This window comes from Marmota monax, unplaced genomic scaffold (assembly GCF_021218885.2).
Source record: "Marmota monax isolate L192 unplaced genomic scaffold, Marmota_monax_Labrador192_F-V1.1 WCK01_AAM20220418_F8-fsc00004, whole genome shotgun sequence".
NCBI classification, from domain to species: Eukaryota; Metazoa; Chordata; class Mammalia; order Rodentia; family Sciuridae; genus Marmota; species Marmota monax.
Window position 1 is genome coordinate 33,046,385 of NW_026692881.1, and position 19,231 is coordinate 33,065,615.

At 43.4% G+C, this 19,231-nt stretch overlaps 1 protein-coding gene across 3 annotated transcripts in view; it reads right to left on the reverse strand.

Moving 5' to 3' along the window:
- Positions 1–382: 382 nt before the first annotated feature.
- LOC124096478 (zinc finger protein 781) overlaps positions 383–19,231 on the reverse strand; it is a 74,920-nt gene continuing 56,071 nt past the window's right edge. For 2 of the 3 annotated variants that reach the window (XR_009227335.1, XM_046450378.2), the window contains one exon: positions 383–3,999. Coding sequence is in view for 1 of the 3 variants with exons in the window: in XM_046450378.2 (XP_046306334.1) it covers positions 3,827–3,999 (173 nt within the window). In the remaining 2 variants the exon portion in view is untranslated. Of the gene's footprint in view, positions 4,000–14,626; positions 18,718–19,231 lie in introns of those variants that run through there. The other variant, XR_009227334.1, reaches the window with a different exon arrangement.

Below are 19,231 nucleotides of genomic sequence, written 5' to 3' on the forward strand. Positions count from 1 at the left end.
ATATTTTAAAATATCAGACCCAACAAAACCCATCTGCAGGCCAGATTTGGCCTTGGGGCTGCCAATGAGCAAGTTCCAAGTCCCACTGTGCTGTAAATATTTAGTTCTGTCTCCACTTGCTCCTGGCCTTTCCTCTGCCCCATGAGTGTTGAGGGCAAGGACTGTGACTTGGGTTTCCTGGACTTTGACCACCCAACTTGAGGTGGAGAAATGTCAGCAGGCAGAGGGAGCATGGCTGTCAGCTCCCCTCCCTCCATCTTGCTGAAACCCTTTTAATTCCCCACCCCCACCCAAGGCTTACCCTTCACTCAGCTCTTGCTAACAGCTCCCCGGAGCGTCAAGTTCCAAGTCCCTAGCCCCCACTCCCTTGTTCAGCTGGTGGCCTCCAGGATGGGGCCAGTGTCAGTGAAAAGGTTCAGATCTCACACTTGTCCTGACTGGGCATCCTCATTCATCCCTGGGGGGTTTAAAGGTGGAGGTAGAGTGGACTTCTCAATAACCTATGACCTTAGGCATTTGCAACTTTTAAGGCTTCCATTTTTGCCTTATTAACTGTGACAATATGAGTCCCTAGCTCCACATTTAATCTTGAGGACAATAACTTCCCCAAATATTCAATGACTAAGAGTGTTGTTGCTACCATTCTCCCCTCACATGACACAGTGACCAGGAAAATGGGGCCAGAAAAAAAAAAAACAAGGTCTTGGTCCTTTAACTTCCAACCTCAAGCTGGGGTCCAGACAGTTCGGGTGAGAGGCCATCAGACTTCACTCCATTTCTTCTCTCCCTGCCATTGCTACCCACCTCTGCTACCTCCCTGCTCGAATCTAGATAACATCTTTTCTTTCTTTTAATTTGCAGATGGACACAATACCTTTATTTAATTTATTTTTTGAAGGTGGTGCTGAGGATCAGACCCAGTGCCTCACACATGTTTAGCAAGCGCTCTACCACCGAGCCACAACCCCAGCTCCTGGATAACATCTTTTTACAGCATGGTGCAGGTAGGACACAGAAGACCCCTTTAAAGGACCTGCATCAGTGGGGTTTATGGCCATGATCTCTGAGCCGTGGAGCCCAGGAACACCCAGCCAGTCCTGGAAGGGAGCAGGAGCTGAGAAGGGCACAACCTGAGGGGCCAATGTTCCGCCAGAGCCTGGCCCTCCAGCTCTTCCTGAATCTGCACTTCTCTGTCCACTGGTAACTAGGATGTGGGACCAGGGCACAGGGTGCCATTGGGCAGGCACTCAGGGTGGCCATCACTGGCCTCAACTTCAGCAAAGGGAAACCAGGAAGCCGTGTAGCTTCCACAACGCGATATAGAAATAGGGGCTACAAGCACTGACTGTTGATGCCTGATAGTGGGGGCCCGACATGGGGTCACCCTCCAGGCCTCTCAACATTATGTACATGGAAAGGGGACTGAGAAGGACAGTCCAATCCTAAAAACAAGGACAAACGCTGCCCTTTACACATTTCCAATTTAAGGACATTTGATCTCAGGTGGCAGGTTTGGGCTGGCCAGAGAGAGCAGAGGGCCTTAAAGGCACATTTGCTCAGCCTCACAGAACCCCGATGCCCTGTGCCTCCCGCCCCTCTCCAACTGTGACAGGAAGGGTGTAATAATATCACGGCACCCGTGCCCAAACTTCCAGCAGAAAGGACTAGGTTGGAATCAGTCCTGTGGAAATCATCGTGGGCAAGCTCCAGGAATGTCTACACTGCTCTCCATGAGCTCCAGCCTCTAGGAACGGCTTAGCTTCAGATGACCACTGCAGCATGGGACTCCAGGAACCAGTGCCGCCAGCTCTTAGGTTTGAAGGCAGTTGATGTTGGTTTATTCTGTTCCGGAGGACAAGGGTATATTTTAGCCTGCTTGCAGCTGTGTGAGGCAGAGCATTTCAGAAGGTCAAAGAAAAATCTTTAGAGACAGTGGTGACTGCATTGGTAGCTGTGCGATCACACCACCTCAGCTGAACTTCTTGTTGCCCACTTCCTTCAGACAGTCTCTCCCTGGAGAAAGCATCTGTGTATGTGGACCTTCTACTTATACTGGCTCCCCGTGGCTGCAGTGGTCTTTCTTTATATAGATACCTTTTAACTTGGTTTTCCACAGTTCTGTCTCATCCTCATATAAATGTATATTTTAAAAACATCGATCCTATGGAGATACAGTTCACCTACCACACAATGAACCATTTAAGGAGTATGATTTGCCAGTTGTGGTGGTGCACGCCTGTAATCCCAGCAACTCTGGAGGCTGAGGCAGGAAGATCACAAGTTCAAGGCCAGTCTCAGCACTTAGTGAGGCCTTGTCTCAAAATAAATAATATAAAAGGACTACGAATATAGCTCAGTGATAAATGATAATAATAACAATAATAATAGTAGTGGTAAAGTATACAATTCAGTGGTTGGTAGCATTTCACAGAATTCTGAAATCTTCACCACAATAATAGAACATTTTTATCACCTTCAAAATGAATTCATCCAGGTAACCTACCCTTTACCTCCAGCCCCTGGACAACTGCTAATCTATTTTCTATCTACAGATTTGCCTATTCTGGGTATTTATTGTTCTTTTAGGAAAAAAATTATTAACTGTCCACCAATAAGTAGTGAAAATTTTGTGTTGTGGATTCAGCAATGAACAGGTCAGGGATAAATACATCCATCCCCTACTTCCTAAAATTTTTAGTGATGATGTCTTTCAAGTAACTGTTATAAGTATTAATAATTATTTTTAAAAAGCCTCACAATAGGTCAGACTGATCTACTCCCACAAAAGGAAAATCTACCCCCAAAATTTAAAATATTTTTATGCTGAGTTGCCAAAACTAGAGAAGATAGTCAGATATCAGAGCAGTTAAACAGAAAGATCGTTTTAATCTAAACCATGGTTCACATGGTCATGGCTAAGCACTGCATTATCCTAAGAAAGCAAAATACTATACCCATCTAAAACAAATATCGAACAATTTACTTCTTTGGGCTTAACATTCAAATACCTGACTTGAAGGTTTATTGCAAAATCCGGTATGTGATGAATTAATGTCAAATTACCTTAAAGCATACAAAGGAGTATACAAAGGAAATAAATAAATGACTCATGTAACACATCTGATTGTAATACATCTGTGATTGGCTTCTTTCGTTTAACTCTCAATTTCAAGGTTCATATATATATTGTAACATGTTCAGTCCCTCCTTTGTTTTGATTGATAAATAATAGCTATTGTATAATATACTATAGTTTATTTAGCCACCCTTCTATTGGTAGGTAATGTAGGTTGCTTTCACCTTTTGGCTACTGTGAATAATGCTGCTATGAACTTTCATGTTTTTGGATGGGCATGTATTTTTGCTTCTCTGGGATAAATATATATGAATGGAATTTCTGGGTCACTCTTGGGACTCTAAATGAGGCAAGAGAACTGGTAGCTAGTTTGATATGCTTCAACTAACACATATAGTCAGGGCCTCTAATTATTCTAGTGAATTGCTAGAACTCCTACATGTCCTTATTAGCAAGAAGTCTAGTGCCTCCATCTGAAGACTTCTTCCTTCCTCCCAGAGTTGACCAAGGACCCAGAGCTCACTCTGTCAGGTCCATGGGAGTCAATCCTGCTGCAGGTGCTAGCCAGAGAGAGGTTTGTCCACCAGCGGTGCTGTGGAAGCACTCAGTGTTGCAACTGAAATCTGGCCCTTCCTTTCTTCCTTCTTGTCTTTCTGAACCGCAGGTTCAGGCTCTGTACAGGTGAAGGTGTTCAGAGACCAGGTCTGGATCCCTTAGGCCACCATCTGGGGCCACATTCCAGGCTCCAGTTCAAAGCTCTTTTGGACCACAATGGTACATTGGGCAGTTGGATCCAGAACTTCTTCCTCGGCCATGCCATACGCTGGAACCAGCATGTACTCCCCAGGAAGACTGAGGCAGAGACTTGAGCCAGGCGTAGTAAACATAACCTTTCCGGTTCATCGGGTTGCAAACTCGCACACCTATGCGTATAAGCAAATAAAAACTTTACTTAGTCTAGAATATGGCTGCTGAGAGAGGGTAGAGAGTGTGTAGAATGCGTTCTGCTAACAGAGGAGCTTGCAAATCCTCGGTACTTGACAAGTGGAAAACCCAGGAAGGGCCCCGAGAAGCTCCCTCTGGATGCACATGACTTTCCCTTTCCTCCCAGGTGTGACACAAAGGAGGTGCTTACCTCCATAACAGGACCCTTCAGAACATCTTCAACTGTCCAGAGCCTGAGCCAACTGTACAGAATACAGCTGAATGCAGCCAACTAACCTTTACCTGTGGGCTTCAGGTATGTCCTCCCATGAACTCCCATTAACTCCTGTCCTCTCCCACCCCAAGACCACACCCCTGCTCTCGGGTCCAGACTTCCCTTGTAGTTTCCCTTGGGGCTGTTGGTGATGATCTTTCTTCCATTCCAATAAGTTCTCCTTTCTTGGAATTCCAAGAACAAAGGCCGGGATCCTGAGACTTTGCCCCAGGAGCCTCTGAACTGTTTATCTCCCTTCTCCCTGGCAACCAGCTTTGCTTGTCAAGAGGCCTTAGGAACACCGAGCTTCATCAACCTGTTAAAAATTTTATGCCACTTTCTACTCAGAGCAACGAGTATCCACTTGTCCAATGTTTTCACAACTAAAAGAATCACACAACGGCTCTTGTCTGAATAATGGAAGTCCTAAGACGACTTTGTCTCCACCCTTTGACAGAAGCAGTTGACAGTAGATGCCCAATGACAAGGAAAATGTGGGGAGATTATTTTGACTAATTATTGGGTCACAAACTCTTCCTGACAAAAAAGGTAATATATATAGAGATAATTTATATATAAAATAATTTATATTATATATATTATACGCGCGCACACACGTACACACACACATACACGCACTTCAGGATTTAAAACTCCTAAAAACATGGTAACTCTTCCATTTTAATGTCTTTTCTTCCATGCTAAGCATCAAATCCAGGGCCTTGCGGTGCTAGGCAAGTGCTCCACCTCCGAGCTATATCCCAACCCTCCATTTTTATGTTTTGTTCATTGTATTTCACATTAGCGATCAAGATATCAGAAGATGTATAGTTTAAAAATAAAATGACATTTTATAATCATTACATGGACAAGTTTTCCTTCCTTCCTTCCTTCCTTCCTTCCTTCCTTCCTTCCTTCCTTCCTTTCTTTCTTTCTTTCCCTTTGTCTTTCCTTTTGGTACTGAGCTACATTCCTGGCCTTTTTCATTTTTTATTTTGAGACAAGTTCTTGCTAAATTGCCCAGATTAGCCTTGAATTTGTAATCCTCCTGCCTCAGGACACTGGGATTACAGGTGTGCGCCACTGCAACTGTTTGTATGCACAGTTTTGGGTTTCTTTTTTTCTTTTTCTTTTTTGTAGATGACCCAATATCTTTATTTTTATTTATTTATTTTTTTGTGGTGCTGAGGATCGAACCCAGGGCCTCATGTGTGTGAGGCAAGCGCTCTACCACTGAGTTACAAACCCAGTCCCTTGTGTGGACAGTTTTAAGGATGAAGTTTCAAGTTAGAAGGACAGAAAGAGACCTTAGAGAGGGTGACAATTGTGTGCATGAGCAAACACTGGGTCCCCAAAATAATTGGTATAGAATGACTAGTATAAAATGAAAATGGTTGACTTTGGATATATATTATATTTTTGATGATCCACTGGAATGAGAAACTCATCTTTTTTTTTTTTTTTTAATAGATAGCTTTTTACAAGGCTTTACCTAAGCTGTTTGGTGGCTTGAAATCTTCAGGAGGGTTGATTTACAACTACAGATTAAAGCTCTCTGTGGCCTTGGTAAACTGTGGCTGTTTAATTGGGCTCTGGAGTCCTACGATCTGAGCTCTTCATTTCAGCTTCCCTAGGAACTCAAGCCGCTTCCTCCCGGATTCATGAAATTTCGTTTTATTTCTATGGTTCTCAGTGAACAACCGCCTGTCGGTCATTAACCTCTAAGCCGAGGGACTTCCCCTCTCTGACCAGTAGGAGGCGCATCGTGATTGCGCCTTCTTCGTTCACCCCAGCCCAGAAAATTCCTTTCCCGCTTTCTCAGGAAGCCATTCTTGGGAGGGTGACTCCATTTTAGAAGGAATCACCTGAAGAATGACTTCTTTCATTATTTTACATTTCTTATAACACAGTGATGCTTTAGCAAAGACCAAGGCTTTGCCGGAAAACCAAGCCGAGGACCCAAGCCTCCAACTGTGCTGCTCTAGTCAGGTATTTATCCCAGCTGGTTAGAACCCAGCTGTGCATTCCTTCACTTTTCCATTCTATGAATAAATGAGGCACCCCATTTTCTGAAATTGGGGAGGTTTGTGATTGAGAAATAATCTAATTTGCAAACTGATTAGAATTCTATTCTAATAATGGAAGCTGACCACACCCACTTGAGACTGGGCTCAGGCAATACTTTGCTGGTTTTCCAGTAAAGTAAACCAGACTCTGGGGAAATAGGCAAATGTTGTCAGCATTTTAATGTCAGCCTTATTCTTTCCTAAGGAGTGGGACTGAATAACGTTCTCAGGGAAAAATAGGATTTCTGGAATGAGACTGCACAATTTCCCCTTTGTACAAAGAAAGGAAAAATTAAAGACTGGGTGTATTTGATTCTTAGATAATTGAAGAGGATCCCCACCCACACACACACACACACGCACATACACACACACACACACCCAGCTCTTGGTGCGGGCAGTAATTATGGGAAATGGGTGTACCATCAACACTCATCCTCTTGGGACATGCCCTGCTCCTCTCCAAGCAGAAGGGCAAAGACTGGGCAGAGGAGAAGTTCCATCGATGTCATGGTAGGGCCCCAAGCCTGCACTTGAGAGGTTCAAGAATGCACTGACAGGCAACCTCTTCCTTCAGTGCAGAGGGGCAGCCTCCCTCAAGGCAGACTGGAAGATGAACCTTTCTATCAAGAACTGCTAGAAAAGCCTGCAAAACATGCAAGATGTATTTGAAGGTGAGCTGCCAAGTGGTGAGGATTTAAGGGCCAAGACCCTGGGGAGAAGGGTTAGCAGAGCTTTCACTTCGAGGCATTTGCCCACCTCAAGAGTCAGAGAAGCTTCCAGCAGAACAATTGGAGTTCAAGGCCACCTAAGAGGAAGAGCAAGTAATGACCTCAGGCTTTTAGCCGGGACTTTTCAAGTGCTGCACCAAAGGAGTGGGGGGTGAAAATAGAGATTTAAGCTACCATCAGCATAATGTTTGATTGGCTTAAGGCCAGGTTTTTCCTCCTTGGTGCTACTGCTAGTGACATCAGAGAACCGAAAATTCTGTTGTGAACTGTCCTTCACATTGTAGGATATTTAGCAGTATCCCTGGTCTCTAGCCACTAGATGACACTAGCATATTCTCTTCCCCATGTTCTGACAACCAAAACCGTATTTAGACAGTGCCAAATGTCCCCCTTTTTTGTTTATTTTTTAATTTTGAGTCAGGGTCTTGCTAAATTGCCCTGGCTGGCCTCAAACTTGTAATGCTCTCCTGCCTCAGCCTCTCAAGTGGCTGGGATTCCAGTTGTGTGCCAGGTGCCCACTAATCCCCTCTGGTTGAAAACCACTGGATTAATGACATCTGCCAGACTGTAAACTGCTTGTCAGAAGAAAGGCTAAATCTTTTCATCATTCGGATTCACAAATTCTATCTGTAATTTTCCCGGTGTGATGTCTAGCACCTGATAAAATAACTTAAAATGCGTGACAACATGGACACAAATAAAAAGGGGAGTGGACAATAATAGTGGGAGATTTTAGGCCACACTTTTCAGGAGCTGATAGAATAAGCAGGCAAAACAAACAAACAAACAAAAATCCCAGGGTTTGGGTGAAGGGTGAGCCGAGAAGAGGAGAGGCTGAGAAAAAGCGTAGGGCATCCGGTCTAGTTGCAGGAAAGGGGGTGAGGAGGAAGGGGGCAGAGAGGGCAAACAGGCAGAAACGGGGACAGAAGGATATGTTTGTGGGCACCCTCTTTCTGGAGGCCTTGTTCCAGGACCTCTCCATTAGGGACAGTGCAGGGGAATTGTGTGAGTGCCACATTTCTTTGGCTCCTGAGAGATCCTCTGTGAGATCCACCTGGACCTTGGGTACATGGTTTGATTTGGCAAAGACGAGCAAAGGCAGGCAAAGGGGTGGTGAGCACTCTCTGGTCCACTTGGGAGGGACCCTCCTAGAGAACTGCAGCACCTTCCTCCGTTGCCATGGAGACACCACCAGGCACCACCAGTCGTAGAGCATCTCATGGTCTAAGGACAGTTTCCAAATTGAGAGATGATAGGACTAATATTTGGTTCCTGTCTCTACTCTCTGCCTGATACTTTAGCCCAAAGCACTTCAGACACTATGCAGGTGTCATGGACACCTACTATGTGGCAGACATTATTTCAGTTGTTGCAAAGAAATAGAGAGTATCAGTCCCGGATGTGGAGATGGATAAGACTTATCCTTTGTCTGCAAAGAGCACCCCTCTGTGGAGGAAGGGGAAGGGTGGGTGAATGGAATTAAACGATAAGCTGGTCATTCCAGTGGTTGCTGGGTACTGTGCGACAGATCATGATTGTCTAATAAGATGCAGATGTAATTGGGGCTTTAGGAGCAGTTCACAGGACTAGGGGGAGGTGGTGTGAAGAGAGATTGCAGAATTGAAAGAGGATCTTGTGGGAAACAGTTCTGATGAACAAAATCCTGTCAGGGAGAAAGTATGATATAGTCAGAATTTTTTTTTTTTTTTTTGGTGGTGCTGGGGATGAACCCAGGGCCTTGAGCATGCCAGGCCAGCACTCTTCCACTGAGCTGCATCCCCAGCCCATTTTATTTTACTCAGTGGTTATTGTTGAGTGCCTACTCTATGCCAGGCACTATGCTAGCAGCAGATGCTACTCCACTAGCAAGACTCCCTCCCCTCCCTCCCTCCCATGTTGCTTAGGTTCTATCTAGTAGCACTGATGAAAAGGAAAGAGGTAAGCACAGGTCCCTGATCGGGGACATTCTAATAGGGAGCTGTCTGAATAGCTGGAGCATAAAGCACATGCAAAAATAGCGGTGGGAAATATGCCTGTCAGGTTTCACGGGGGTTATTTTGTCCTTGAAGCTCAAGGTGAAGCCTTTTGCCAAATGTGATTGGTAAGAGGGAGCTCCTGAAATCTATTGATCAGGGAAGTGGCATGTTACACACATAAATACATTAGGAAGGACCCTGTCTTGCCCTTGACTCTTGTCTTCACGGGGGCCAAATTGGAGGTCAAGGTGGAGAGTACAGCAGCATGCATATGGGCAGGAGGATGGATTTTAGCCCAGAGTTCAAGCTTGTGGGATATGGAGGCACCCATCTGTATCTGTCCTTGCCTGACCCCCCACTGCCTGAGAAGATCAGACACCTGACCTGACAGATGGCCAGAGCTCAGCAGCCGATACCCTGCCTGGGTGGACAATTTCTTAGCTGTTATGTTTCAGGCCATTTCTTTCCAGATTATTTCCCTTGGTCACTCGGGTTCTATTTCTTATAGCATCATCACTATGGACTTTTTCTTTCTTTCTTTTTTCTAAAGGGCTTTGGAAGTATTTGGTGTAGACTTATTCTTTATTGGGTGTGGATATCAATGTCCGGAGAGGTGAGGTGACTTCGCCACAGGTGATGGCCGATCTCAGAATAAGCCTGATCAATATGGGCACTTGATCATTGCCAGCTTCTTCTGTTAACAGAGGAACCTCAGCTTTGCTTTGAGAAACCTCTGATCCTCCCTCAAATGGCTCAGATGGGGCTGCACCCTCCCCTCCCTAGACCATCTCTCAGTCCACACTTCAGCTCTGTGATTTTGTGTCTTTCTCTGGAACTCTTCATCTGGTAGAATATTCCAGAGCTTTCAGCAGTCACTATGCAAAGAAAGCCTGCCCCCAAATAAAGTCAACCAGAGAACACAGTTGAGAGAGGGAGAGAGGGAGACTGTGTCCTCACAATATGATTTGAACTGCTGGATTCAACTAGATATGTAGAATATTGTTTTAGTCCGTTTTCTGTTTCTGTAACAAAACACAGGAGGATGGGGACCTTATGAAATAGTGAGGCTTATTTAGCTCACAGTTTTGAAGGCTGAAAGTCTAAGATCAGTCAGTCCCATTGCTACAGTCTCTGGCAAGGGCTCTCTAGCTGTCACAACAACAGGATGGAGGAGCAGAAAGGAAAGTGGTCACATGCATAAGAGGCAAAGTGTGTATGATGGTCTCACTTTATTTTAATATTTATTTTTTAGTTTTCAGCAGACACAACATCTTTGTTCATATGTGGTGCTGAGGATCGAACCTGGGCCGCCTGCATGCCAGGAGAGCGCGCTACCACTTGAGCCACATCCCCAGCCCCTGGTCTCACTTTATAACAACCCATGATAGCTAACTCACTGTGCAAGACCAGTATTAATCTCTTCTGAGATCGAGGGCTGTGCCCCATGACCTGAATACCTTGCAGTGGGCCGCACCTCTGAGTGTGGTTCCACCATCTCTCAATGTTGCCACACTGGGGACCAAGCTTCCAGCTCGTCAGCCTTTGGAACCCAAACCATTCCCGAACCATCACAGATACCCCGCCTTGGACTTTTCAGTGTGTGGACCAATGTGTTTTAAAATTTGTTTCATGTCGAGCTTTGGTTAACTGTGATCATCTGAATCAATACACTGCTGACTCACATTCCTTCTCTTTCTGACTCACAAGTGTTAATCCTTGGTTTATTTAGCAGGGTCACTTGAGTCTGTGACACAACCCCCACCACCACCACCTTGAATCACTGCCACCTGCTGTGGGGACTCTTCTTGCAAGATGGTGTGTGTCAATGGAGTGTGAATGAGGTCACCAGCCCTGTGCAGCAACATGGAGAGGAGGCTTGGTTTCTGAGGCCTGGGGCCCGCACTTCACCGCGGATCTTGATGGAATTCTATAGTGACATCAACGTTAACAGAACAGAAACAATGGTTCAAATGAGAAACTCGCCAGTGTAGCTCAGGTTTTGTCTCTCTTTTTCAAGTATGTACAGGTACATATATGCATAGATATATTATACATATGCATGTATACATGTACACATGATTAAACAGATTATGCATATATATTTATGTACAATATATGTATATTTTAAGATGTATATTTTAATGTATATTTTAAATATATATTTTAAAAGTAATATACTTGCCAGTAATATACTCATACCTGTTATCCCAGCGACTCAGGAAGCTGAGACATGAACATTGCAAATTCAAGGCCAATCTCAGCAACTTAGCAAGACCCTAACTCAATAAATAAATAAATAAGCTTGGGCTGTAGCTCAGTGGTAAAGCACCTCTGGGTTCAATCCCAAAACAAACAAAAAAACCACCAAAACCCCAAAGTAATATATATATTTCCATTGCAGAAAATCAAGGCGGCAAGAAAACATGTAAAGAAAAAAATTCTTTTTTATTTTTTGGTCCTGGGGATTGAACTCCGGGGCACTCAACCACTGAGCCACATCCTCAGCCCTGTTTTGTATTTTACTTAGAGATAGGGTCTCACTGAGTTGCTTAGCATCTTGCTTTTGTTGAGGCTGGTTTTGAATTCGAGATGCTCCTGTCTCAGCCTCCAGAGCTGCTGGGATTACAGGCGTGCGCCACCACACCCAGCTGAAAAAAAAAATTCTTCTATAATATTAACACCCCAGGATTATGGTTAATACTATATAATTTTCCCTTTGTTCTTTTTTCTATGCACATATACTTTATATCAGGTCATATTCCATTTTAAGTATTGTTAAATGAGAAACATACTTTAGAGAGGACTTAACAGGATTTATGTTCATATGTATGTAGACGTCACATGGGTCCATCTGTGTATGTCATATGTGAATACTCAGGTCTGAGAAATACATCAAATTATAAACAGATTTTCCCTCTGGAAATGAAATACAGAAACTTGGACTTTGAAATTCTTTTTTCTTATTTTCTTTTTCTTTTTTCCTTATACTTGGGATTGAACCCAGGATGCTTTATCACTGAGCTATAGTCCCAGAGCTTTCTCATGTTTTATTTTGAGACAGTATCTCACTAAGTGCTAAGGATCTAAGTTGTTGAGGCTGGTCTTGAACTTACAATTCCTCTTTCTTAGGTTTCAGTGGAGTTGAATGAGGTCCTTAGGTTTCCAAGTTGCTGGGATTATAGGAATGTACCACCAAGCCTGGCACTGACTTTGAAATTTCTACTTTTTGATATACTTTGAAGGGAAACTGTTGGTTTTATGGTTGGATATGAGATGTCTCACAAAAAGCTCACATGGAAATGGAGGAAAGTTCTGAGGTAAAGTGATTATATTATGAGAGCTAAAACCTAATCAGTGGGTTAATCCATTTGATGGATTAATAATTTGAGTAGATTACTGGGTGGTAGCTATAGGCAGGTGAAGCGTGGCTGGAGGAAGTAGGACCAGGAGTTATGTTTTTGTCTCTGGCTCCTGGCTCAGTTTCCTAGCTGCCATGAGTCGAGCAGATTTCCTCTGTCACTCCTTTCTGCCGTGATGTTCTGACTCATCCTGGGCCATGGAGCCATCTGATCATGGACTGAACCTCTGAAACCATGAGCCTAAATAACATTTTTCTTCTCTAAGTTGTTCTCAGTGTATTTTGGCCACATCAGTGAAAAGCTGATTGATACTATGGGTTTCCTTTGGAATCAGAATAAATAAAGTTGCAAATTTTCTAACATCAATCCTTCATTCCTTGTTTACTATCATGTTCACACATGAAAATTGCCATTTGTTCCCCAAATGCATTTGTTAAACCAGAGGTTGTCATTTTGAAGTGAACTGTATCATAGAGCACAGATACCAAAAGAATACAACTAGAAGTAGACAGAACATAGCCAGTTCCATCTTTGAAGCTGTACGTCACATCCAGGGGTCAAATGCCTCCTGGAAGTGACTTTGCAAGTCCGAAAGGCATCTGACATGATTTATCATGCACTGAAACCAACTGCTGTCAGCCTAATTAGAGAGACATGCTCAATTAAGACAGAGCAGGAGTCAGTGCGGCTCCTGTCTGACCAGGGAAGTACCAACAGAAGAGGCAGCCGAGAGGAGACCCACTCTGCTAGCGAGACCCCAATGCACTGGGGTCGATATTTGAGGACAATGCGTCAGCCACCTCTTCTGAGTGCCCGGATTATCAGTTGTCCAGCTCTCTTGGGTCCATCTCCTCCCTCTCTCTTGATTTATCTCTGGCAGCATTACAATCTCTTTAAGTGGCTCTTATCAGTCCATGGTTGCTGCCCCATTTCTCTCTTCTCTCTAGAAACCAAACTGCATAAATAAAAAAAAGAAAAAGAAAGAAAGAAAAACTAACTACTTGACGGAGCTGTCCACACCCACTGCCTCTACTTCCTCCTTCCTGTTCTGCTTGAGTTTCTTTGGCATGGAGACCCACTGGGCTGGCTCAGGGGAGCTGTTTCTTGGAAGGAGGCACTTGCAGTCCTGTGCAAATCTCAACAAGAGGATGAAGAATGGTTGTCCTCATGGAAACTTCCAGGGAGCTCCTCCCTCCCATCAAGATCAGAGGCTCATCGCCTCTCCTCTCCTCTCCCCAGGCCTCCTCTCCATTGTCTCTTTCTCTGCTTTTCTCTGATGGTCTCTCTCTACTTAGTCATCTAGTACATCCCATAATAATCAGTCCAGCTCCAGTCCACCTCAGGACTTGAGCCCAACTCAGCAGACAGATGCCCAAGAAAGATGGAACCCAATTAGCCCAGTAACTTCTTCCAGGGAGGAGACAAGTCGGTCACTGGCCTCATGACCATGGGGTCCATGCCCACACACTGTGGCTGTTTATGACCATGGGATCAGGAACAGGGCAGCCTGCCCTAGAAGGGACTGTGGAGGGGGAGACATATCTGTATGCCTTTTATTCACTCCCTGACCCAAGGCAGTCGACTTTGTTCAGCAGCCCGGAAGCCGCTCTCGCTACGGTCATAAACAGCGTCTGTGTCGTTGAGTCCGATGGGCAGCATTCATTTCTTTCTGGGTATGAATGTTCAGTGGCTTTTCAAACTCTTGACCCTTTTTCTATAATTTTCACAAAATTTATTCACCTTTGCTATTGTTTTCAAATCACCATTATTATTATTACTAGTAGTAGCAGTAGTAGTAGTATTTGTGGTGTTGGGGATGAACCCAGGGCCTTGTGCGGGCTAGGCAGATGCTCAGCCAGCCCCAGCCCTACATTCCTAGTTCACCCTGTTTTTCTGGCTGTTCCTTTCCCGCCTGTCTTCTGGGCTCCGTTTTCTGTGTCTCTGCTTTCTCCTTTGGTCTTCCTCTGGGTCCAGATTTTCCTTTCTTTTCCAGAGTCCTTCCTCCTATGCAGGACCTACCCAGGTAGCCTCATTCTCCCCATGGCCTCAGTCACCTGCTCTGTACTGACAGGTTCCAACTTTATATGTCTACTCGCCTCCTCCCAGACCTCTTTATTTATTTATTTATTTTGGAGGGGGCTACTGGGGATATAACCCAGAGGCAATTTACCACTGAGCTACATCCCCAGCCTTTTAAGTTTTTTTTGTTTTTGTTTTTTTTTTTTTAACTTTGAGACAGGGTTGCTTAGGGACTTGCTGTGTTGCTGAGACTGGCCTTGAACTTTCGATCCTCCTCTCTCAGCTTCCCCAGCCACTGGGATTATAGGCATGTGCCAGGGCACCTAGCCTCCCAGACCTTTTAACCAACTGTCCAGGTCTACCTAGATGTCCCACAGGCACCTCAAAGTCACAGTATGCTCAGTTGAAATCACCACCTTCCCCCTCAAATGTTCTCCTCTCCCGATATTCCTTATTTCAACAGATGGCACCACCCACCTGCTCTAGCCATACCCAGTGCCTATCCCTCTCACTCTTCACACCCAAGCACCAAACATAAAAGACTTGATGATAATTTCCTCATGTGTCATAAACCCAGTGTTCTACTTTCTTGTGCTTTGCTTTTTAAAAATTATTTATCTAATTTTATTTTGAGACGAGATCTCCCTAAATTGCCAAGGCTAACCTTGAACTTATGATCCTTCTGCCTCAGCCTCCTGAGTCACTGGGACGACAGGGTGAGCCACTCCGGTTCCCAGTGTTCCACTAAGTATCTCTTTATCTTTTCTCTTCCCCTCCTGATACTGTCATCTTTCCTGGGATCATCTAAACAGCCTCCTAACTTGGCTCCCAACCTTCAGTTTTCCAACCCCCCAATCCAGTTGCCCATGGGACGCAGAGTGTTCTTTTCCTTCCTCCTTTTAAAAAGAAATTTAGGGAGCTGGGCGCAGTGGTGCACGCTTATAATCCCAGAGGCTGAGACAGGAGGATCATGATTTCAAAGCCAGTCTCAGCAAAGCGAGGTGCTAAGCAACTCAGTGAGAACTTGTTTCTAAATAAAATACAAAACAGGGCTGGGGATGTGGTTTAGTGGTCAGGTGTCCCCAGGGTTCAATCCCTGGTACAAAAAAAAAAAAAAAAAAGAAAGAAATGAAGTTTTAGTAATTTTATGTATACACATTCTGCCCACATCCTGTGTGGGGATGGAGTGGGTAACTGCAGAGGTGTGGACTGGCGAATGCTTTATTTTTTCTTTTTTATAAATTTTTTAAGAGAGAATAGCACGAATAGCGGTACACACCAAAGGAAATCAGTAAGGAGCTTCTCTAGGAAAACAAGATGAGAGTAGGGAAAACAGGTTGTTTGGTGCTTGACAGGTTATACCCAAATCATGGCTGCATTTTACCTAGGGCTGTGAGCTAAGGCAGGGCGCCAGTATGATCTTTCTCTAACCAGGGAATTTCACCCAGGAGTTTCCAGAAATGCAGCTTCCCTGAATTACTGGCTCAAAAAAATCCATAGTTCATACACAGCTTCCAACATACATAGACTCAAACTACTATTTACAAAAGTGTTGGCAGGACTGTTTCAATATAAATATATGATTTTGTACCTTTTTATTTTTTTATCATGCCGAACTTTGAACAACATTAAAGAAGACAGAGTATTATATAGTATTCCTATTCCCCCCCGCCCCAATAACCAGCAACCCAGGCCAGACCTATCCCACTCCTATCCCAATCCACCCTGCTCTTATGTAATATTTTGAAGCAAATCCCATGTACCCTATCATTTTATTTATAAATATCATATAATGCTATTATGATAACTAAAAGAACAATAATTCTTTAATATCATTAAATACTAATATCTATATTTCTGATTCTCTCACAAATGTCACAAGTATATAAAAAAATCTAAATTCCATAGTTTGTGATTGGTTGCTGTGCCTTTAAATGTTTCTTCTTCTTCTTCTTTATTTTATTTATTTATTTTTATATGGTGCTGAGGATCGAACCCAGTGCCTCACATGTGCTAGGCAGGTGCCCTACCACTGAGCCACAACCTCAGCCCCAAATGCTTCTTAATCCATGGTTTCTCCTTATCCCTTTTATAGTTCTTTTCCTTGCAATTTATTTGCTGAGAGAAAAGCAAACAAATGTGCTGTTAATAGTTTTCCACAGAGCTGGGTTTTGTCCCTGTGGTATATCATTTAACAAGGACTTCAGTTTTCTGTATTTCCTATATGTTAGCAGATTTTTTTTTTAAGTAACATCATTAGAATAGACACTTAATATGCCTGCCTTTAAGGTTAACTGGTTTTCTTAGAACCTTAAACTCCCTGGACAAGTAGAGGTTTCTAAATTTGATTATGTTCTTCTCTACTTAAAATCTTCATTTTTCTTAGAGTCCAAAGGAGTGAAGGTGATTATTCTTTGACTACCCTGATTGGCCAAGGTGTGAGCATGTGGCCCAGCTGGGCCATTCAGAGCCCTTCCCAGCTTTTTCAGCTGAATCTCCTAGGAATCTTTTAGCTGTGGGCTAACCCAAGTCCTGTGAGGCTTCGCCCATTCCACTTGAAATTCTCTGTTTCCATGAAGGGACTTTTTTTTTTTTTTCGTCCTGGGGATTAAGCCTGGGGATACTGTACCACTGAGCTACTACACCTTCAGCCTTTTTAAAATTTTTATTTTGAGACAGGGTCTTGCTAAATTGACCATGCTAGCTTTGAACTGGTGAGCCTCCTGCTTCAGCCTCCCAAATGGCTAGGATTACAGGCCCCTGCCACCTGGCTGGACTTCCTAAAGGGACCCTGGCAGCACAACTATAGATTTGCTAAAAATACACAAGCCCATGAAGAAATCCAGACACAAAAGCCACATGTTATATGATTCCATTTATGTGAAATATCTGGAATAGCATAGGCATTTACCTAGAGGAAGAGAGTGGATGGGTGCTTGCCAGGCACTGGGAGTACATTGCAAGGGGCAATGGGAGCAATGCATAATGGGCCTGGGGTTTCTTTTTGGGGTGATCAAAATATTCTGGAATTAGTGGTGATGGTTGCACAATTTTGTGAGTATACTAAAATCACTGAATTATTCACTTCAAAAAGGTGAATTGTATAGCATGTGAAACACATCTCAAAAAAAGAATAAAATCATAAGCCCATATTTTTCCTAGAACCAGTTAATTCTAAAACTCTGGTTGGGACCCAGGCATTGAAAAGTCTGTACAGCTACTGCAGGTGATTCTCAAAAAATCAGCCAGGCTTGACAACCATTGTTGGTATGACATGGCTACTTTCTTTCTTCAAGGAGAAGTTCAGGTTTGGGCAGGGAGGTTTTAGCAGCTTATTTAACTTGTATCTGCCTCTCTCTGGCTCTTGCTCTTTGCCCTCCCTTTCTCAGCTCAGTTCAGTGGGGAGGGTATCAAGAAGCCCAGTTAAGATTATAGCCATGGGGAGGGAGGTGGAAAGGGAGAGGGGGACATGGGGGGATTAAATAGAACAAATTTTGTATTGTACATGCATGAATATATCACAGTGAATCCCTTCATTATGCACAAATAAAATAAAAGGTTAAAAAAAGAGTATAGTCATAATCAGTCTCTGTTGTGAATGGAATTGTGTCCCTGCATTTCTATGTTGAAGCCCTAACCTTCACTATGACTATATTTAGGCATAATCTTTGTACCTTCCTCTCAATTCTGCTGTGAACTTTAAAAATCTTCTTTCTTAAAAAAGTTTTTTTTTTTTTTAAGGTAATTAAGTTAAAATGAGGTCATAAGGATGAGGCTTTAGTCTTGTGGTAGAGCATGTGCTTAGCACATGTGAGGCCCTGGGTTCAATATCCAGTACCACCTCCATCTCCACCATCACCACCACCAACAACAAAACAAAACAAACAAACAAACAAATTAAGGAAGAGGCACAATAGATGCACCACACAGGGAAAAGGCCATCAGCAAACCAGGGAGAGACCCCTGAGGAGAAACTTAACTGGCTTCACATTGATCTAGGATTTCTAGCCTCCATAACCATGACAGAAAATGAATTCTTGTTGTTTAAGCCACCAGTATTGTGGTGTTTTGTTATGGCAATCCTCGCAGATTAATAAGCCTAAGCTTATTAGTGAGAAATGGGGAACTATTAATTTTTTAAAGCAGAGATTTGTTCTAGCATAACTGACATGCTAATGATATATAGAAGTTTCTTTTCTATAAAATGAAAATGGTAAGACTTATTTTTCAGATATTAGATTTGGCAAGTCTAGAAGATGAATAAAATCTTCAGTTCTTCAGTGCAGCTTCTTCTGTAAAAAAGCAAGAGGTAGGCAATCAGATAATTTTGTCCTATCATTTCTAATTATTATGGATCCTGTTCCTTTTTATTGTGTTATTACATTGTCTAGCAAAAAAGGCAGAATGCTATCAGAGATGACAGACTTCCTTTCCTGTTCCCTCACCTAATGAGAATGCCTTTGGCATTTCATGGATGAATACCATGTTTGCTGTTAGATTCAGATGATACCTTTCTTCAAATTAGTCAGTTTTGAAAAACCATCCTGTACCTGCCCACCTGTCTAGACACCCTTCCGGTTGTTTCCCCCGCACACTGGCTACATGGCAGACAAAAGAAACTCAGGCTCTTTTGTGCACCATGTCTTTGTATTTCCTCCTCTTTATTCCAGGAACATCCTCCCCAACTTTCAAATATCTCTCAGCTTAAAGAGAACCAGATAAAATTGTAGTTTCTTTTAGTCGGAGAACAAAAGGAAGAAGGTTCCTGCTTCTCTTCCCATTTGGAAGGATATCAGAGAAAATGCC